The 22,767-nt window shown below is 42.5% G+C and overlaps 2 protein-coding genes across 5 annotated transcripts in view; one reads left to right on the top strand and one right to left on the bottom strand.

Moving 5' to 3' along the window:
• The window catches only part of LOC117556652 (sodium channel protein type 4 subunit alpha-like), a 61,741-nt gene extending 45,825 nt beyond the window's left edge, over positions 1–15,916 (bottom strand). Inside the window, exons 1-4 of one of the 3 annotated variants that reach the window (XM_034232109.1) lie at positions 15,721–15,916; positions 2,321–2,627; positions 1,216–1,334; positions 206–295 (exon numbers count right to left, since the gene is read on the bottom strand). In XM_034232109.1, coding sequence (XP_034088000.1) covers positions 206–295; positions 1,216–1,334; positions 2,321–2,587 — 476 coding nt within the window. In that variant the 5' untranslated portion in view covers positions 2,588–2,627; positions 15,721–15,916. Of the gene's footprint in view, positions 1–80; positions 106–205; positions 296–1,215; positions 1,335–2,320; positions 2,628–15,720 lie in introns of those variants that run through there. The other 2 variants (XM_034232107.1, XM_034232106.1) reach the window with 2 other exon arrangements.
• Positions 15,917–17,272: 1,356 nt separating this feature from the next.
• LOC117556653 (WD repeat-containing protein 48) overlaps positions 17,273–22,767 on the top strand; it is a 31,616-nt gene continuing 26,121 nt past the window's right edge. Inside the window, exons 1-7 of one of the 2 annotated variants that reach the window (XM_034232111.1) lie at positions 17,273–17,350; positions 17,978–18,118; positions 18,247–18,322; positions 18,417–18,629; positions 20,475–20,563; positions 21,912–22,013; positions 22,092–22,316. In XM_034232111.1, coding sequence (XP_034088002.1) covers positions 17,303–17,350; positions 17,978–18,118; positions 18,247–18,322; positions 18,417–18,629; positions 20,475–20,563; positions 21,912–22,013; positions 22,092–22,316 — 894 coding nt within the window. In that variant the 5' untranslated portion in view covers positions 17,273–17,302. Of the gene's footprint in view, positions 17,351–17,977; positions 18,119–18,243; positions 18,323–18,416; positions 18,630–20,474; positions 20,564–21,911; positions 22,014–22,091; positions 22,317–22,767 lie in introns of both variants that reach the window. The other variant, XM_034232110.1, reaches the window with a different exon arrangement.

The raw sequence follows: 22,767 nt of genomic DNA, 5'->3' as shown, positions 1-22,767 counted from the left end.
AATTTCCCAGCACATGCTTTCTTTTAACATGCCCATGGGACGTTCTTACTGCAGTAACATTACGTGCTTCATATACTTACATGTGAACTGACTCTGCAATCATCACTGACAAAACAAACCCCAGCAGAGCTACACATTAGAACACATTTCACACCGTTTGAATCGTTTTTAAATACATGTAATCCTAAATACTGTGTGTACTTACTCCAGGTGTTTGGTCCATGGTGCCGGGTCAGACATGGCCATGAAGCAACAGTTGGTCAGTATAGTGAACATTATGAACAAGCTGAACAACGTGGAAAGAAGTTAAGGAAAGTGTATTGTGAATAAGTGACATAGAGTAAAATAAGCTTTTTATGGTATACCAATAACGTATCACATAACATGTATTGTAATACTATGAAATATACCCATTAGGATAAACCATCCCTGTGTGTGTGCCAGGGGTATTAAAACTACAGTAGATGCAGATTATGGAAAATGTAAGCAAATTCTATTTAACATTACATCTGGTGAGTCATATTATCCTTGGTTTGATGGGAAGATAAACAATAACAAAGAATGTACTATCTTGAAAATCATTAAAAAAAAATCTTCAGGGTAAAATAATTAGAAAGTCCTCAGAATAATCTTATGAAATGTAGTTTGAGTTTCTTTAAATAATCTAAATATTATATTATATTTAAAAATCCCAATACAGCTCTTTAAATGTAGATTAGAGCATAATGATGTCAGTTACACAAGGAATCAATAAAGGTTGTTAGATGTTATATGATTTCATCGATAGATGTTTTTCTCATCTGTAACATAGAGGAGATCCAGAGGGAACATTTCTTCCAGCATGTAAAGGACGAATCGGCTGTCTGAGAACTAATAGGCTGCCGTCACATGATGTCAAATCTCCTTGCTCTTATTTCATTTCAGAGATTAAAAGAGGGATATGAGGGGATTTGTTTTGCAAGGCCGTAGAGGACCATTACAAAGCTGTTTCAAAAATGGGAAAATCCAATGAGACCTTAGGGGGGAAATCAGTAAATATTAGAAATTGGCTTATCTGCGAGTATGACATTAAAGGTATGGACTTTTTACAGCATATAATGATAATTATTATTATTAAGCCAATACCGGCACCAGTATACACAGTTACATGATTTTTTTCAACATGTCCATGGCAGGAAGACACACATGCTCTGTGCGATATAAAAAAAAGGATATGAATGGACTAAAACTTTGATGGCGAGTGTTCTTATGAAGTGAAATGGACTAAATATGTAAACTGCAGACGTGGCACTGAATCTGAAGATGACCTTCCCTTTGTTAAGTACTATAAAAGTCTGCAAAGAAAACAGAAACAAAAAAACAGAAAGTCAATACATTTCAAATTACATTCCTTTTTCTTCCGTTCTGCAGAGGTAAGCCATCTTCTTAACCCTCCAGCAGATTATGGCGTAGCTCTGTTGAGTCTACCACTCAGTCTACCATCTGTGTTAACCCCCACTATCCTGCCTCCAAGAAAGCAGCGAGTTGCAGCGACATTCAGCCAGAGAGGCCGGGTCAGATAATGGAGGCAACTACAAAGTGGGCTGAACCTTTCCCCAACAGATGTGGCTTTTATTTAAATATATGTCCGCCTTTGGATAATCCTCCCATCCAGTAGCGCATCACATGCCAAAACAAAGAGACCATGAGAATAACTGCCACGTTTTTTTTATTCATCTCTTCATAAGCGGCCCATTAATGGGCAGAAGCCTTATCTACCGACTCTGCAAATCAAAACTTGTTAATCCTATTTCTGCATTTCACAAAAGACGCAGTCGCTCTCGTCTTATCTCGGGGAAGAGAGGTTTTGTGGACCATTTAACATGCAGGAATGTCTATCAGTCGTATAGAAGCATCATTGACATTAATGTAAGTGAATGGTTGAAATGTAAACCTATCGAGACATTCACAGGAAGAAGTCGTAGAATTATGGTACAACATATTTCAAGTCTGTCAGGTATGTATGTATGTATATGTACATTGAAACTGTTTTTTCTGAACCCTTTCATGAACCTAGTCCTATGTCTGTTGAAATACCATCAAATGTGGCATATCTCTTCACAAACTCCTTTAAAGTATATGTATTGTAGAATAAATCATAATCAAGCCATTTCTTCTTTAAGATCAGATGGTTCAAAATTCAGTTTCAGCTTCCCTTATTTATATATAATCATATTCATTAAACAAAGATTATTGAGGGAATTTGTTTGAGGAAAATGTTCTAGACTTGCTGCAGAGTTTTAGTTCACGCCCACACACAGACAAACACAGAAGCACTCACCCTCTTGTTCTTGTAGTAAAACGGATCAATGTCTTCCAGTGGCACCCCGATAAGTTCTGTAGGGATTTCCCCGAAGATGCGCGGCAGCTGCTTGCCTGCCTCCAGGTCGGCCCTGGGTTTGGGGGGCTCTGCGTTCCTGTGAGCCTCGGGGCAAGCCTTGACGTTCTTGGCCTGCTCCTCCGCAATCCGCTGCTCCAGCGCAGCCAAGGATTCGCGAGTGAACCGCCGCAAGCCATCAGGACCCGTTGGTAACAGCATGGCTGCCATCTTTTCATCCTGATTCTCCTGTACTAGAATGTACTTACAGCTATAGGTGGGTAGAGTAGTAGATAAAGACAGAGGAAAAGTAGAGACAGAGGAAGGTGAGAGAGAATAAGTAATTTAATTCAATCTTCTGAAACAGCAATTTCCATCATTCCATACACAGATCAGACAAAAGCATACATCTTGCAAAAATAATATAATAGGGTTGAAAGGGGAAATAAGGTGATGAGGGTTGTTGTATGTCTAACTTCAACAGTAGTTACATACGAGGCATTTAAGCTAGGTATGTATGTTGTCTAAAAGTGGAGGAGATGTTGATGAATGAAATCCTAGAAAATCGAGGAGGCAAAACCTTTGGTCATCGTAATTATTAGTAGTGAAAAGCAGGCCTACTCAACCCTTGTTTTGCTTTGTATGCAAACTGGAGTGTGTCTGCAACAACCTGCAAGTGAAGGCAATGCCGAAGTGCCTTACACCTTACACTTGGAATATCCAGTTGTGAACCTTTTATTCTTCAACCTTTTCACCGCATATAAAGGCTAGCTACTTTTTGTTAGATATATTCTCAGTCTTAAAGCTGATTTAATCTATATTGATGGATCATCTGATGTGTGTATGTCAAAAGAGGTTGCTTGTAATGGCAAGAGAGGGTAACTACCACACTACATTTGTGTAGTACCCCCCCCCCCCGCTGTACTCTACCTGCAAGGCTTTAAGCGCAGATAGAAAACATGTAAAGGTAAAGAGACAGGTATCTCCCTCAGGAGTTGGTGGAGACCAAAACAGAGCTACAAGAAAGTGACTATTGAACTTCCAGGAATCACTAATTATTCTACAAAAGGAAACTTATAACATCAAATGTTTTGTTTTTTCTTAAACCCAACCAAGTTATTGTTGTCTAAACCGTTTGCAGTCCAGGCCATGGTGCAGGCGCTATAGGATGGCAAAAATGACCGCTTTGTCTTGGACTTTTGTAAGAAAACACAAACGTACACATTTCTCAGACGTTATCATAAGTATTATGAGGATACATTGATTACAGTGTTTAAGCCAAAAGTCATAGGGATGGCTTTTTTTGCACCAAAAAAGTAACAATGCAAATATATGATATTTAATGGAAACATGTAGGATATATATGTTTCCATCACTGGGGCCCTTCTCCTTTTCAAATATGATGTGTTGACTATTTGAAGGCTGGAGTCACTGGGTGCATCTGTTTTTCTGATTGGAGGTCAGTGCTGAGGGAGGTCCAGAAACACTGACCAGCTCCCTGTTATCCAACTGCCTCTCAAACTAGGGCAAATCAAATCAAGTTTTATTTATATAGCACATTTTTAAAACGATTTTTGGTTGAGCCAAAGTGCTGTACATGCAATAAAAACACTTTACTGCGATAGCAAACAGAAGACAATAAATTACAACAGCAAATCTAAAAATCAAACACAGGGAAATGTCAGGAGTCGTACTCCGCTCTGACTAGAAGGCCAGGGAGAAGAAGTGAGTCTTTAGTGTCAATTAAAAAAACCCTAGGGTCTGGGCCGACCTCACATGGAGGGGCAGAGTGTTCCAGAGCCTAGGGCCAGCTGGGCAGCCATTGTTGTGAGTCAGAGGGATTAAGTCCACGGTCTGCAGTTCTGACCAGAGGTTCTTTACCAGCAACAAAAAATGACCTTTATTCAAATATACTCAAATATACTTTTCAGATAATCTTACTTTAGTTGAGTGTTCCCATTTCCTGGTTCTTTACTTCATTACAATTCAGAGACAGATATTAAACTTGTTATTCCTTAGAATATTATTAATACCTTTGGTTACTTTGAACATTCAGATTCAGAATAAAAATACTATTGACCATTTATTGGGGGTATTATTTTAGATTAAAATAACCTCTATTGAAGTCTTAGTGGAAGACACAAGCTATCTGGCAATAGTAGAATGTAAGTAATGAACAGATTAATGCTACGATTAAAAACCCAATTAAATAATATGTACTTTCTCCTCGTCTGGTCACTTGTTACGCAGCTGCCCGCTACTCCTGGACACTATGATAGTTAGAGTGAACCTACATTGTTAAGTTGCGGTCCATAAAACCAAAACAAGCTTAAAGGCACTAAAATGCTGCATAGACCTGAGGGGACGTTCAAAGTCATACAGCTATTCGAGAACAGGAAACTGTTGCGATACAAAAAGATTAATATTCCAAAATAAGATTGACTGAAATCTGAAAATAGCAGAAAACCGACATCACTCATTTGTAGTGATACATTTAGTTTGTACAAAGAACATTTCTAGGGCATTTCCCATGTATTTCCATCTTAATAATGTCAAACTTTGGCCGTATAGCCAATTTTTATATATTTTATTGAATCAGTTTGGAAAATGACAGACTAAACGATGTTACTAATTTGACTACATTTTATTTTTGGATTTCAATAATCCTAATTTCCTTGATTCTTATAGAATTAAATAAAGTATAAGTGTGTGATCTGATTATAGAAAAGAGTCACTGTCTAAATAAAGACAAACCTAAAGGCCTTTCCACTCCCAAACATATCCCTCCCTATTTAAGTCAGTGACCTAGTCTGATATTATAATAACTAAAAAAGCTTTACAAAAAGAGGATTACATTTCTGTGTTCCCCTTTTGACAGAGAAAAACCATGGTATCCTTTTCATATTGACTAAGCTCAGCGAATTCTCCATCTCCTCCTGTCCTGAAATGCATTGATCCCTTCACACGTCCAGCCAGACGCTAGTTATCTGCTTTACTTGATCTGCTTATTTGGCCCAGGTTGATCTCAGATCAGCTCGTCTCATAAACTCCATTGCTATCCAAATAAATAGGTTAAGATCTATTTGCAACGTCATAAAGCAGATAAACAGGTTCAAAGCACATGTCTGTCAGGATGTGACAACAAATCACAGAAACACGGTCCTCTGGAAAGAAGAAATGACATTGATTAACTTATATTATAAGTTAGTCAACTATATATATATATATATTATTCATGTATAGTTTGATGATGTAAGCTACAGAGGTAGCTTACATCATCAAACTATACATGAATAATATAATAAGTTAGTCAAAGAGAGTGTTACGGTATGCAGGAAGCAGGACCCAAATGCAGATTTAAGTGACAAAATAAGTCCTTTATTTCAAGGCTACAATATTCAGAGACAGAACAGAACACTCACCGCAGTTTACTCACAACACAAGACGAACCGACACTGAACACAGGAAGAGACAAGACTAAATACAGGAAGGGGTAATCACAAGACGAGACAGCCGGGCAGGGGAGGAGAAACACAAGGACCACAGGTGAAAACAATCAGACAACTAGACACACCAGGGAAACTAACGACGGGAGGAAAAACACAGGAAGAAGGACCAGACAATATACAAGGATGAAAATACCCATAACCAGACATACAAAACTACAACACAGACAGATCCTAACAGTACCCCCCACTCAAGGGACGGATCCCAGACGTCCCAAAACAAAACCACAAAAAGTCCAAAACCACAAGCAGGGTGGGTGGAGGGGGTCCGGAGGAGGGACGCACCACCAGGCCACCAGGGCGGGCGGAGGGGGACCGGAGGAGGGACACAAAACTAGGGCCAACAGGGTGGGTGGAGGGGGTCTGGAGGACGGGCTTGGGCTGACAGCCCAGGGGCAAGGCAGAGCTTGAAAAGGGGGTTATGGAGGGGCGAAGACAGTGGCAGGAAGAGTCAGGGGGCCGGGCCCGAGGGCGAGGACCGCGGCACTCAGGGGGTAGGGCTCGAGGGCGAAGACCGCGGCTCTCAGGGGGCCGGGCTCGAGGGTGAAGACCGCGGCTCTCAGGGGGCCGGGCTCAAGGGCGAAGACCGCGGCTCTCAGGGGGCCGGGCTCGAGGGCGAAGACCGCGGCTCTCAGGAGGCCGGGCAGAACCCGGTGTCGGCCGGACAGGAACCGGCGCTGGTGGGACAGGCCTCGGCAGGATCCCCCACGGAAGAGGACCAGGAGTTGGCGGGACCCCCAACGGGACAGGAAACAGGATTGGCAGGACCCCCGGCAGGAGAGCAGTCGGCGGAACCTCCAACAGGACAGGACACAGGGTTGACAGGACCCCCGGCAGAAGGGCAGTCGGCGGAACCCCCAACGGGACAGTACACAAGGTTGGCAGGACCCCCGGCAGGAGAGAAGTTCGCGGGACCTCCAACAAGACAGGACACAGGGTTGGCAGGACCCCCGGCAGAAGGGCAGTCGGCGGGACCCCCAACGGACAGCACACAGGGCTGGCAGGACCCCCGGCAGGAGAGTAGTCCGCGGGACCTCCAACGGGACTGGACATGGAATTGGCAGGACCCCCGGCAGGAGAGTAGACGGCGTGACCTCCAACGAGACAGACACGGAGTTGGCAGGACCCCCAGCGGAACCTCCAACGGACCAGGACATTGGGTAGGGACTTGAGACGTGACTCAAGTAGGGACTCGAGAGGAGACTCGAGAGGGGAACCAAGGGGGAACTCGAGAGGGGAACCAAGGGGGAACTCGAGAGGGAACTCGAGAGGGGACTCGAGAGGAGACTCGAGAGGGGAACTAGAGAGGGGACTCCAGAGGGGACTAGAGAGGGGACTCCAGAGGGGACTAGAGGAGGGAACTCGAGAGGGGACTCCAGAGGGGACTAGAGAGGGGACTCCAGAGGGGACTAGAGGAGAGACTAGAGGAGGGACTAGAGGAGGAACTAGAGAAGGGAACTCGAGAGGGGACTCGAGAGGGGAACTAGAGAGGGGACTCGAGGAGGGACTAGAGGAGGGACTAAAGGAGGGACTAAAGGAGGGACTAGAGGAGGGAACTCGAGAGGGGACTCGAGAGGGGACTGGAGAGGGGACTCCAGAGGGGACTAGAGGAGAGAGGAGGGGCTAGAGGAGGGGCTCGAGAGGGGACTGGAGAGGGGACTGTGGCAGCTGGGGCCGGGACTGGGGCCGGGACCATGGCTGCTCGGGCCAGAACTGGGGCTGAAACCAGGGCTGCTGGGGACTGTACTAGGTCTGGAACCATGGCCGGAAATATGGCTGTATGATCCAGTTCTGAAGCCGGAAACATGGCTGTATGATCCAGTTCTGAAGCCGGAAACATGGCTGTATGGGCCGGCTCTGGAGCCGGAATTTAAGCCAGAATCATGGCTGTAAGGTCCGGTTCTGAAGCCGGAAACATGGCTGTAAGGTCCGGTTCTGAAGCCGGAAACATGGCTGTAAGTTCCGGTTCTGGAGCCGGAAACATGGCTGTAAGATCCCGTTCTGAAGCCGGAAACATGGCTGTATGGGCCGGCTCTGGAGCCGGAACCATGGCTGCTAGGACCGGTACCTGAGTACGAGCTGGCTTCCTGACCTTGCGTCTTTTAGAAGTCTTTTGGAGGCTCTGTGGACCTCCAAACGCCAGGCGGGATCCCAAGAAAGGGTCAGAGAATGGAGACTGGCACTCATGGCTGCGTGAGAAAACTCTGAGAAACTCAGGCAATGAGCCTCTCAACCATGGCATGTTGTCCACCTCCATTTGTGCCTTTTTGAGGACAGCCTCTTTGTCCCTTTTAGCCAAGGTTCTACTCCATTCAGCATAATGACACTGAAGAGTGTACTCTAGGGATAACAAGTCCAAATCAAAATTAAAATCCGCTGGGTCCATTGTTGGTCGGTTCGTAATGTTACGGTGTGCAGGAAGCAGGACCCAAATGCAGATTTAAGTGACAAAATAATTCCTTTATTTCAAGGCTACAATATTCAGAGACAGAACAGAACACTCACCGCAGTTTACTCACAACACAAGACGAACCGACACTGAACACAGGAAGAGACAAGACTAAATACAGGAAGGGGTAATCACAAGACGAGACAGCCGGGCAGGGGAGGAGAAACACAAGGACCACAGGTGAAAACAATCAGACAACTAGACACACCAGGGAAACTAACAACGGGAGGAAAAACACAGGAAGAAGGACCAGACAATATACAAGGATGAAAATACCCATAACCAGACACACAAAACTACAACACAGACAGATCCTAACAGAGAGGGATTATTTGGCTCTGGGGATGGTTTGGATTTGCCGGCTGGGAAAATAAATGTAAAGTATTAGATAAAGTATTTTAGTTGAATGAAATTTAATTCCCATAACAGCCAGATGTGATATGGTCCTCATCACGGCAAATAATTACGATACTTAGATTTAAAGTAGAGAGCAGCCATGGACTGACATACAAACATAGCACATAGGCTATGTTCACACACACATTCATAACTCTACAATAAATAACATGATGTCATAAGGCAGAAGACCTGGGGGGTATACTATGAAGCAGGATTTTCGCTTAGCCGGCTAACTTCAGGGAAAACTCGGGGTTTCCGGTCCTACGAAGCTGGTTCTCTTTTTAGCAGGCTAGATCTCCATGGTAACTTATGCTGTGCGGCTAACCTGGTCGGGACCAGGTTAGGTTGCAGGCTAAGAGCTCAACTCAGTGAAAGCACTGCCTGCTGACCAATCAGAGCTCAGTGTGCGGAGTTTAAAGCGATCAAGTCATATTACAGGAGAAAGGAAATACAGAAAAGCTGCCGTTGGAGCAAAGACGGCCGGCAAAAATCTGTGTGAACGTGAACATTAATAGAATATAACCTCCCATCTTCAGAGCAATCTGACTATTAGCAGTGGCGTTTTTACATGTACAAAAGTGGTGGGGCACAAAAAACTTAGATGTCTATATATAAGCTTCTGCAGTGAGGTTCATGGCTGCTGAGGCACTGGCACTGACTCTTCAGGTTTACAAATATTATATTTTGACCTAAATCAAAATATAATATTATTTTCAAAAGCTTTTTTTGTCTGATGCTTTGATTAATTTTAAACAACAGAAAGATACCCAACAAATGTAATTTTATTCTTTAAATATTGAATTGTTCTCTCTTAGTAAGATCCCATTTTCAATAAAATGGTGGTCTTACGTTGACTTGAAGATGAAGTCCATTTGCCTATCCTTCTGGACAAAAATCTCTATTACTTTTTTGTAAAAGTCCTCCTTATCTTCTTGTAGTTTCAAAAGTCTATCATGAATCTAATCGATAGATTTATGATTCGAACATTTTAAAAGTAGGGTAGACATGTGGATATTATCCTGCTGAACAAAACGTGCATTTATCTCTACGTTTCCCACAGATCTTATTTTGAGCTATTTTCTAAAATCCTATGGAGAAATCTCATTGCTTTTTTGTGGAGGGAAGCCATGCGCAGCTTACTTCCGGGTTTTAGGACGTGTCTCTCGTCTGCTCTTCACACACCACACTTTTCGCGGCACACGTACTTACAGCCAATCAGCTCTGAATTATGTGAGATGACGTATGGTGGGGATGGCAGCTCTATGCCCCTATGGTCATTATGTTTTGCCACACACATTAAATAGGACAATACTCTGAGCATGCGCAGTGTAGTTTTTACAGTCACCGTTCTCTTAGACAGTGAGAGGGAGGGGCAGGATCGGGTTTTGTCCCACATGGCTCTAAACAGCTCAATAGGCACACACTGTAGACACTAATTAGAAGAACACAGACTAAAACAGCAATGTTTTAATCAGATGATTAAACATGATCTTAACATATATTTTATATATATTTTAATTTATTTTTGCATTTAGTTGTAATCATTATTTGTAATACTTTCTGCTGACACTAGGTGGGGCTGTGCCCCACCTGCCCCTAATGACCAGTCGCCACTGACTATTAGGCCTATAACATTAGCGTTAAGAAAGCTTACTTAAATATCTGCCACAACATAAGTAACCGGATCAGAGTAACATTAAGTACAGTCCGCAGCATATCACATCATAATGTATCATATATTTCCTTATCTGAGTCAGCTGAGCCGTATCTGGCCGTGCAACACTCACAGTGTCACATACTGTATGCAGAAGTATTATTTTAAGCAACACATTAAGTTGACGAAACACTCGAGACAAATGTAATTAAAGTCAGATCCACTCGTGTCTTAGACGGGGCAGTGATATCATAAACCTGTTAATGTACGCATTCAAACACTTTTTTCTTTTACCAGCTGTATTCACCTTTCAGGTGCAGCTATGTGGCTTTGATCCTGGATAAAGTGTTTGAGTCATGGATGTTTAAAGTTTAACTTCTTCATATGTCTAATATTATAGTTAACTTTTCATTCAGGAAGTATGACGCTGCGCTGTCAGTATGCTTCTCCATGTTTGTGATTGGTCGAATGCTCCAAATACCACCCCTTTCATGTGAACGCGCACCTAACTAGATAGGACACAGCTGGCTTGAGCGATCCACTTGATAACCTGCGTCGTAGTACCGTTAGCGAGAGCCCGTATGTTTTGGATTAGGCCAACCGGCTAACTCAAACATATCCAGGTTAGGTTGAACCAGCTTCGTAGTACAGGCCTCTGTAGTGGTTTGAACTAAAGCTTGACTGATACTGCATTATTCACACCATATGTTTGTTTTCATATGAACAATAACTCCTACAATTTTTTGTGTGACTAAAGGCCCTGACACACCAGGCCGAAATCGGCCGTTTTCGTTAGTCGGACGACGAAGCGTGCCCTGTCGCCCAAACTCAATTTGGTGTGTCCCGCACCGTCGGCCGTGACACGCCTTATTTGGCCTTTCATGGCCGTGCGTCGGCTACAGGCAGTCGAACAAAGAAATCACTCTGATTGGCTATTCAGCTAACGAATCAGTGCATGAGAAGCGAAACGGTTGCTTGAGAATATCTTCCACAAGCAACACTCCAATGGCTGATAGCTCCAGTGCCGCACGAAACATGTTTTCGATGGACGCACACGCTATTTGTTGTTTGTTTAGATCACGCAGTCTGTTCTTCTTCTCTGTCTTCCGGTTGTTGCCTCTTTTGAATGACGAATACACACTACCGCCGCCTGCTGGTAAGGAGAGTTATTGCCACTCACGCATACGCAGTTCCTACGTGCTCGGCTGAAGTCTTTGCGGTGTGTTCCAGTGCGACACATGGCCAAGACGCACAAGAACATGGCGACGCAACAGTCGGCGTCGGCGAGTTCTCTGGTGACTGCTTGGTGTGTCAGGGCCTTTAAGCTCCTTACACACCAAGCCGATATTCGGCGTCGATAGATGTCGGGCCGTCGATGAGCGTCGTGTCGCCCTACTCAGATTGGTGTGTACTACACCGTCGTGTCTTTTCGGCTGTGCCGACACCTTCCACCGCCGATTCGACATGTTGAATCGGAAGGCCGTCAGCCAAAGAAATCACTCTGATTGGCTGTTCAGCTTAGCGAATCAGTGCATGAGAAGCGAAACGGAAGTGAGGGACCCAAACAAACTATTAAGAAGGCAAATCTGAGATTTAATTTAACTCCAGCTCTCAACACAGGTTCGGGAAAGCCCCATGAGCTTCTCGCTGTAGAGTGAAAATGGAACGCACACGCTATTTGTTGTTTGTTTATATCACGCAGTCTGTCTTCCGGTTGTTGCCTCTTTTGAATGACGAATACACACTACCTCCGCCTGCTGGTAAGGAGAGTTATTGCCACTCACGCATGCGCAGTTCGTACGTGCAACTTGGCTGTCGGCTGAAGTCTTTGCGGTGTGTTCCAGAGTGAAACATGGCCAAGACACAGGAGACGTGCAAGCCCCCAGGAAGTGTGCCGGACTCTGATGAAAATATTCGTTGTGTCCAAACGGCGGTACTACAATTTCCGTATCAGTCCGTGACGTCACTGGGCCCAGAAAGACTTTTCCCCATTGACTAACATTGGGAAAGAAACGTCTGTAAATCAGCGGATACTTTTTTTAATTAAATAAACTACCCAGTATGAACTATTTTATAGCCCTTATTATAATCATTAGGTCCTTAAAGTTGTAAAATGCACTAAAAGCCGAATCTAGACATATTTTTTGTCTCCATTCATTCTAATGAGCCGAGAGTGAGAGCTCGGGGGGCGGGGCTTAAGGGGTGCATGCTCTGTGAGCGTACATTCCGGGTGTTTCTCAATGTCGAGGAAAGATGCTCCAGAGCCACTATTTCAAGCATACTATGTCATCGAGTGCCGCCGAAGGACTGTTCCAATGTCCAGCATACTTGGAATTCTACCGAGGCCGGCGTACTTCGTAGCAGGAAATTTCGAGGCTGCACATGTGTAGACTCTGCGGTCTTAAAATCCCCACAATGCTTTGCGCACGGACCAATTTCCAAATCTTTGGCGGAAATCGCACTCCATTTAAGACGGGGCCTCGCATATGACGCACACCTGCACACCTGTTAGCCTATTCCACAATTCTTCGTTTTCCGAGGCCAGGAAGGATTCTTGCCTCGCTTCTGAAGCAAGTGACTCGGAAGACATGTGCTACCAAGCAAGCGTCCTCGACATTGAGAAACACCCACGGGTTCTTCTCAAGCCCCCAGGAAGTGCGCCGGACTCTGTGCCCAACATTCGTTGTGTCCAAACGGAGGTACTGCAACTTCCGTATCAGTCCGTGACGTCACCCGGCCCAAAACAACTTTTTCCCATTGACTAACATGGGGAAAGAGACGTCTGTAAATCGGTGGATACTTTTTTTTTAACTAAATAAACTACCCAGTATTAACTATTTTATAGCCCTTATTAGAATCATTCAGTCCTTAAAGTTGTAAAATGCACTAAAAGCCGAACCTAGATGGATTTTCTCTCTCCATTCATTCTAATGAGCCGAGAGTGGGAGCTCTGGGCTTAAGGGGCGCATGCTCTGTGAGCGCACATACGGGTTCTTCTGCTCTGGCAGCCAGGCATGACGGGTAAAAGTCAAAAGTTGGGCCATTTTGACTTCATGCACCAATGAGCAGCTCTCAAAGGAAAGAACGAGACCCCGTCTTCCACGCTGTATCCAGTTCTTATTATACATTCATGGTTCTTCTGCTCTGACAGCTAGGCATGATGGGTAATCTGTGACGTTTCGCTCTCTCAAAAGTTGGGCCATTTTGTCCTCATGCGCCAATGAGCAGCTCTCATAGGAAAGAACGAGACCCCGCCTCCAACGCTGTATCCAGCTCTTATTATACATCCATGGAGATGTGAGGCGACCATAGACTGTATATATAAAGGAGGCGACGCATGGTCCCGTTCTTTGGTGTTCTTTGGTGTCAGTTTGGTGTGTAAGAGGCTTAAGATATGTAGCAGGACATTTTATTGGGTAAAAGTCTTCTTACTCTTTGGTGGAAAGACTATGTAAAAGGGACAGTGTTTCTAAATCTAGTTCAGCATTTTTCTACCATTGATTTGTTTATTTATCTACCAACCAATACATCATACGTTATATCAGCCTGCCTATTTGTTGGTCTAGCTATATTTTTGTACCTGGGGGAAAAGACATTTGTAATAATTTGCTATCTCTAACCTGCGGTCACCCATTTGGAAAGATTGATCAACCACCCTTCTTCTTAACTTAGAAAACAATCTCTGCACATCCCTTACAGGGTTGAATAATATATATGTATTACATCTAAAGGTCCTCCCTACTGTTTTTTCATTAAATAAATCATGGAGATGTCATTGTATACATTTATTTAAGAATGGGCATTTATGCTATTACACATCTCTCTGACGTAACAATGTAATGCTAATAGATCATATGTTATGTATCATTACAGTGAATGTTTGTCATTTTAGATAAATGGATAGATACATTCATGACAAAAAACTGTATTGCATTATTTTTTTTAAATACATGAAGAATCATTAAACCACGGTATATCTGGTTTTCATATTCACATTATTTTCTTTTTTTACATGTGTGTTATTTTATTGAAGTTTTAAGTAATGTATTTGTTATTGAATTCAAGCAATGGTTTTTATACTATTCTTGTGTTTTCTATAAAAATGCAATTTTTAACATTATTTATGTTGAGACTTTTGGGCATGTATAATTACTAAACATGTAGGGATAAATATGCAAACAAACAATTATAAGAACGTGATTTTTTTAGTTTTTATGTTACTTTAATATTAGGGTTTAGCAATGTATGGGGTTTAATCCTTCAGAAACTCATTTCAGGATAACCCTTTTTGCTCATATTTGGTGATGATTATATAATCTCTCATGAGGGTCTTTTTAAGACTATAGGCTGCAAAGGCCTGTCAATCTGCTCTCTCTCCTTCTAAATCAAGACAATATTATACTGTGGAAACAAGTACAATTATGTGGAATCATTGACAGCAGCTTTACCATCAAATTAAACCATATGAATACTTGTGAATTACACAAATTAAGGCAACAACGTTTAAAAAGAGACTGGGAGTCTGACCTTACATTTGGTCTGTACTGGGCCATGTTGTCTGTGCCCTCTCAGAGCTGCGTACTGTGATCCTAGGTGCACAAACTGAACTGACCTACTTCTTCTGCACAAACCTTTCAATGTAATTGCACCAGATAGCTTAAATATGTACGTTACAGACTGTATAGATCTACAAAATGAGAGAGTGGGGAATTTATTACAATGTCCAGGGGGATGAAATTACGAAAATGAGCGATGCTGTTTCAGATAGTTTATGCTTAACGTAACCCACTCCAAAAGGGGACATCTTAAAACTAAGAAATTATATTGTTTACACATTAAACAAAAGGAGTAAGGTGTCAGATTGCAACATAAGAGGAAAATTCATCTCAAATGTGAAATCATTTCCTCACATATCGTTTTGTAATTTCTCACAAAAGCCAAGGGACAGTACATTTTCAACTAGAAAAATGATTTTATGTCCTCCGTGAGAGATTATCCAAATGAATTACGTAAGCCTTTAATGCTCAACACCGCACATTACAACAAGACAATTATATTTTGTATAATGTCATATTTTTGTATTTTCATATAGACTGTATAATATAGTTTTGTGTTATTTTAAATTATGTGTACCGTAAAACCACACGATAAAATAATAATAATAATAATAAGGAGTTTTTGTTTTGTTTTGTTACTATTCCATCGAGAAATTCTGCATTAACTCAATATAATTAGAAAAAAACTAAAAGTCTACTCTTCAAAAAGTAGTTTTCTCTCTAAGTGCATGTTCAATGTGAATTAAAAAAAATCTAGAAGCAAACAAACCAACAAACAAAAAGTTGACAGGGATACTTACGTATGAAACTCTAAGTTTTACTGCAAAAATATCCATAGTTAAGTTCTTTGGGTTTTAGAAGAAGCGACATCCAGAATTTCCGTGCAAAATCCATGACTTCTTCTCAAGGTTTATTCTTCATGATGGACAGAAATCTCCACCCCGACCGGACTGAAAGTGCGTTTTATCAACAAAATCCAAAGTTTAGCGAACAAAAACAGACTTCACAACAAAAGCCAGTCGTCTTATCACCTGAAGTTGGACATTTTGAAAGCTGTCACAAGTGCAAGACGTGCTGTCTCCTTCCGCCTTCCGAGTGTCTCTCCCTAACCATCCCACAGAGGAAGGTTCCCGAGCCGCGGAGCGAGCAGAGATGCTGCGCGGTGTTCAGCAGCTGCGCAGCGGAGAGGCGCACCTCGGTTTGCCCTTGAGCAAGAGCATGAGGGAGGGAGGAAGCTGCCGCTGGACCAGGGGATTACCGCTGCTACATGTCCACTCAACATGACAGTGATAAACTGTAGAGCTGGCAGTTTGAAAACATCCCCAAAATCGCCCAAAACATACAGAAGCCTATGAGGGACACATTGAATTGGTAATTTGAATTTTTATTACCCAGCGTTCAGAGCGAGAAATGTCTTTTTGTTCCGTTTAACAGTGTGGTTCATATAACATAATAGGCCTAAATACATTTGCATAGTTTTTTAGGGTTAGGCTATATGACTTTTGTTATCTGAAAGAAGGCTATATTAACTTGTTTTGACTTGAATATAATGTAGGCTATTCGATATTCAGTTCGTTTGAGAGACAGGTGTCTGCAAACTTTTAAAGCAATTGACTTAAATGAATAATTAATCAATATAATTGTTAATAAATTGAATATGGAAACCTGTTACATTTCAATGAACCGTAAAAGGACATGGTTTGAATAAACTGTCACAATGTCTGTTGTGTGTTTCCAATGGGATGTTCAGATGTTGTGTTATTTTCTTTTGGATGACCCAGCAGTCTACCGCCAAACGCCTGGTGTTGGTCTCTTTTGCGCCTTCTAGTGGCCAACAATATTTTCATTTCATTTCAAACCTTTATTTAACCAGGTATACAAGTCCCATTGAGATCATTGATCTCTTTTTCAAGGGAGACCTTGAATATACATATATATATACTTGCTAGCAGCTAGGTAGGCCTAGTTCTGGTAGATAGCTCTTATGGGATAATGATTTTGTTTCTTTGCTTTTCTATTTATTTTTCTTCTTTTTTGTTTCTTGTGTTTGTGTTTAATTCTTTATTTCCACATGCTTTATTATGCACGCCCAGAAGATGTAGGCCTATGGTGTTTATCATCCCATGTAGGATCGGCCATATGTTGGACATGATACAGAATTAAAAAATAAATAGGCAGGCTGAAAATGTGGTGATTTGTTCTACTTGGGGTATTCAAGCCAGATGCCTAGCTCGTCTAATGCCATGCAAATGACTTCCAACAAACATCTTTACTGCGAAACAAGTCCAGTCTGGAAACCACATTACCCATAAAGCTCAGGTGCATATGTTTTCCTTTTTTCCCCGGATGTAGCATCACATGAATTGACTGTCAACATGCAAGATGGCCACGCATCACAGGCAAAATGCTGCTGGGCGGAGAAAAGTACAGGTACATTGTAACAGATGCATAATGGCAAAGTGTGTGGCAACGGCAACATAATGTCATTCATCTTAAAAAGTGTTTCACGGATACTTGACAGACAGCTAAATCCGTCAGGGATAGCGCTGCTCTTATGAGTCATGACTCAAGCCAGCTAACCCACCTAGCTTAGCTCGCGATAGTTGTTAGCGACCTGAGCTAACGCTGGCGTCCAAAAGATAACATATTCTTATAAACAATTAGCACATGCGTACGTGGTAAATACGTTAAAACATGACTACTAAGCTTGTACGTTAACACAAATGATTGGTGCGCTGTGTTAGCTGCATGTTTAATGCTGTTACAGCCTTTATGGTAGCTTAGCTGCACAGTATCTCGGCTCGGTCTAATTGCTGGGAAACGTACGTGTCTCGGTGGTTCTGTTTAGCAAATCAAAGCACCATATAAATCCTGAATGTGTCCATCGCTAACATAAATCCATCTTTAATATATGTCATTTAGCCAGGCTGCACGTTTCCTAAGCTAACTGCATGTCATGCAATGTAAGAGCGCGTTGCAGGTGGGTGTGTTGTGGGGTAATCCAGAAATGGTCCTGAAAGTGTGATTTCGGTGCTCACGCTCCTCTTTGTGTTTCAGGTGTCCTATGTCATTAGAGATGAGGTGGAGAAGTACAACCGGAATGGGGTGAATGCACTCCAGCTAGACCCCGCTCTAAACCGGCTCTTCACTGCTGGCAGAGACTCTATCATCCGGATATGGAGTGTCTACCAGCATAAGGTACGACTTCCTTTATTCTGAATCTATTTAAATATTAGGCTCAATGGAGCTGTATTGCCAAATGCATCTTCTTTTATTTTGCTTTATGGTATTAGTGTCTTAATTTATCTTCCCATTTATTGCAGCAGGATCCATATATTGCCTCAATGGAGCATCACACAGACTGGGTTAATGACATAGTTCTGTGTTGCAATGGCAAAACATGTGAGTGTTATTACTGTTGGCTATTTTATTACGGGTTAAGGCATACATTTTTCTACTATTCTTGCTAACTTGTATAACTGTCTTCTATTTTCAGTGATATCTGCCTCATCAGATACAACAGTCAAAGTATGGAACGCGCACAAAGGCTTTTGTATGTCCACGTTACGAACACACAAGGACTATGTGAAAGCTCTGGCCTACGCTAAGGACAAGGAGCTTGTGGCATCAGCAGGCCTCGACCGGCAGATCTTCCTTTGGGATGTGAACACACTAACAGCACTCACTGCTTCCAACAACACTGTCACCAGTAAGTATGTGTTTTTACTCAGTGGCAGTTGTGTCAATTTCTGTCCAAAATATACTGTGGTTGTGAGTTTTCTTTAATGGCTTTTGTTTTTTTCTGAGAGATATTCTGTACCTGTGGCAGTGTGTGAAAAAGTACACGTCCCACCGTCCGGGACGTGTTATTTACAATATCGGACAAGTAGATCTTTCAATTGTCCGGCGGACAAGTGACGTTTTTCGGCCTGATTTATTGATAAATTATTGATACATTCAGTTTACAAAAGGCAGAACTCATTCGCAAATTGTGCGTGTCCGCCATTGTTCGTTTAGAAATGTTAGTTTCGGTTCTGCTTGTCGATTCCTAAGGAAATGCATCTCGCCGCTTTCTGTACAGTTAGACGGGGGCGGGGCGGGAAGTGTAGCACAGTGGCAAGGGTTGGGAAGCAAAACTCGGTTCCGAGTAGGAACAAATAACAATTGTCCGGTCCCGGGATTGATAAGAGTTGTGAGGACAGGAGGCGAGGCCGAGCCCCGCGGACTGCAGCTCTCTCTCTCTATGCTCCGTATCAGCTGATCGCTGCATGGTGCAGCTCAGTGTCTCTCTCTTCCTCTCTCTCTCTCTCTCTCTCTCTCTCTCTCTCTGCTCCTCTCTCTCTCTCTCTCTCTCTCTCTCTCTCTCTCTCTCTCTCTCTCTCTCTCCTCTCCTCTCTCTCTCTCTCTCTCCTCCTCTCTCTCTCTCTCTCTCCTCTCTCTCTCTCTCTCTCTCTCTCTCTCTCTCTCTCTCTTCTCTCTCTCTCTCTTCTCTCTTTCTCTCTTTCCCCCCCCCCCCCCTCCCCTTCTCTCTCTTTGCTTCTCCTCTCTCTCTCTCTCTCTCTCTACACACACAGCAGATCCGCTGCCGTTTAACAGCCTCATCTTTGTCAAACTTTCTTATGTTCTTTCTCTAACACGTAATGAAGGTTATTAAGCGTTTTAACTCCTATGTTGTTAATATTGACCGCCATTTCCTTTATGAAGTAAAGCAGCCTCCCTGTCTGTGTCCTCGCGCTGTCCTCACATCCCCGGACCCCCAGACTCGGAGGAGCACAGGGATGTCAGTATTGTTTATGAAGCAGGGTATAGAAAGTACATTATTGAAATGAAAATACTATTTATTTACTTTTACAAACAGTGAGCAGCTGGGCAGCTGCAGCATGTGTATTGCAGGACATGTGTAAGCGTGCAAGCGTCTTCTAGTTGTAGAAAAGCGCTAGGCCTATACATCTAATGTATTATTATTAGGCCTATGTGTTGGACATGTGTGGTTGGACTCTGTCTCACAGGCAGGTTGCAGTGTAACATCAGAGGACACTGGGCCAATTGTACATTCTCAAACTGCACCACTTAGAACTAACTAAACAATGCAGAGATTATTTTTTATATAATTGTATTCAATAACCGTAAGAAATTCAACAGTATGAAGTTATTTGTAAATAGGAATACAGATTTGACTTAATGTTTTCATAAATATATTTTTCTCCCAGTTTGACTTATTTTTACCCTCTCAAAGAACCGGAATCGAGAACCGAAAATAACCGGAATCGAAAAGCAGAACCGGAATCGTTAAAATCCAAACGATACCCAACCCTATGTGTGATGCAGTAAAATCTTACCGCTCACTTACGTTAGCGGTGTCGTAAAAACCGTGGGAAAATGTAAAATACGATGACGAAGAAGAAGATTCCAGTGACCCCAATTTTGTCCATTCTGGACAAGTGAAAAATGTATTCGGACAAGTAAATTGCCAAACTCACTTGTCCATGGACAAGCACTCTCTAAAAACTTTTTCTCACACTGCTGTGGACTCACTATAATCCTTCTGCAACAGCCTCGTCACTGAGTGGGAACAAGGACTCTATCTACAGTCTGGCTATGAACCAAATGGGCACGGTCATTGTATCCGGATCCACTGAAAAGGTTTGTGTTTTATCAGTGTGATACACACATTTCCACATTATTAGTTTAATGAAACTAGATAAGGGGCAGGGAGCGCATACTGCAGGGTTTCCGCCCGCGTAGCGAGTGCAAAATTACCACGGACCAGAGAAGTCATCTGTCCGAGGCAACACACACATAAACTAACCTTGTACATTTGCATTGATCATATTTAACTGTTTAGGCCCAATGGCGGCAGTGTTGTTATTGTCCTCAGCTGTAACTAAAGGGGGAAATAATCTCATCTGCTCTGTGTGTTGACATGAAAAGTGAGCTTGCTGTCTGTGTTCATCTTTATCCTCCATGCCTTTTATAAATGCAACCACTAATACATAAACTAAACAATGTCATTGAATGAATGGGAATGTAATGCTTATTAATATGTATGTATTATCCTCAAAATATGACGGGTAATTATGGATTATAACATACAAAGAGAAGGAAATGCAGCCACTGACTGTTGGGTCTTAACGACTCCTCAATGAACAGCTAATATCACAGCAGACTAAAGATATTTTGTAAAACTATGGATTTAGTTGTACTTAAAGGTGCGGTAGGTAAGTTTGAGAAACCGGCTCGGAGATACACTTTTTGTTATATTCCATGGAATGTTCTTAACATCCCGATAGCAATGAATATCTTAAGTGCTTTGACAAAAAATCCATAACAAAATGTCATCTGTGGAAGCCGTAGCCGTGGCGCTGTAAAAGGCACGACCAGTTACTTTAGCCGGCCCGGCTAAAGTAACTGGATGGCCTACCTGCCTGTCAGCCTTCCATCTGTGCACAAACTTATCTCGTGCCCTCATTGGTCATGTGCGCGTTCGTGTGTGTTGGAGGAGGGGCTCTGCAAGGAAGTGGCAGATTTGTTCCCGGCTGTGTATTTTAGAATTCTAGCCACTCGAGCTGGTTTCTCCAAAATGACCCCACCTTTAAAAGATAGTGATATAAAAGGCAGAAAAATATTTGTTCATATTTTTTTAATCTAAAAAATATTTGTTTTCCTGTCACAACAAAATAGATCAATTACAACTCTGATCATTTCACCTGACATGTAAACATCCTGTGTATGACTTTTATACAAATGATTAACCTGAAACTATATTGGAAATGTGCATCACCTCTCTTCATTTCCGCTGAGATGTTTGTAAGATTTCCAGTAGGTCACCATCTGTGGGGACAATAATTTACAAACTATGGTTACAGGAAGTAACCATGGCAATGCTTTAATTAAACTGTTATTTTACTTTTAGTCACAGTAATGTGTTCATAGTGTGTATGTAAATGTTGTGAAGAAGTGTTCTATTTCTATTCCTCTATTCTTCCTTCAGGTTCTGAGAGTGTGGGATCCCCGAACATGTGCAAAACTGATGAAGCTTAAGGGACACACAGACAACGTGAAGTCGTTGCTGCTGAACAGAGATGGCACTCAAGTGAGTCTGGATATCTAAATCATGCAGGGCTTGTTTAAAGAGGAATAATAAAGTCTAAACCGCTGTCCTTCCCCTCAGTGTCTGTCGGGCAGCTCAGACGGGACCATCCGCCTGTGGTCCCTGGGTCAGCAGAGGTGCATCGCCACCTACAGGGTCCACGACGAGGGGGTGTGGGCCCTGCAGGTCAACGAGGCCTTCACACACGTGTACTCTGGAGGCCGAGACAAGAAGATCTACTGCACCGACCTGCGTAACCCCGACATCCGCGTGCTCATCTGTGAGGAGAAGGCCCCGGTGCTCAAAGTAAGAAACCGTTGCCTTGAAACAAATCTGCAGTTATGGTTTCATTAAAAATGTATGCTTGAATATTTTTAGTAACTTTTATTTGGGAAATGTATTATGCTCCTTTTTCCACTGGAGAAAAATAACACATCTGGCTTTTGTCCTTAGCGAAAAACCTTAGAATTGTCTCCAGTGACGGAAACATGACACCTGGGTGGACACGCAGAATTTAACCCACATTTTTAAATTGAATCTAAGGGATTTGGACTATTGGTATTATGTATTGATTTACAAAACACACTATTAATATCCTATCCCTTAAAGCCACCAGACTCCATTGGAGGAAACTGTAACCTTACCTCGCTGATCTTTAAAAAACATTCTTCATTCAAACTTGACAGAAACTAAATAAAACTCATCAAAATCTGTATTATTCTTTCCTACAGCAATAATCAACTGTGGTTTGGGAGTT

Source organism: Gymnodraco acuticeps, unplaced genomic scaffold, assembly GCF_902827175.1.
Source record: "Gymnodraco acuticeps unplaced genomic scaffold, fGymAcu1.1, whole genome shotgun sequence".
NCBI classification, from domain to species: domain Eukaryota; kingdom Metazoa; phylum Chordata; class Actinopteri; order Perciformes; family Bathydraconidae; genus Gymnodraco; species Gymnodraco acuticeps.
The sequence above is the reverse complement of the archived record's forward strand: the minus strand, read 5'-3'. Positions and strand labels throughout refer to the sequence as shown.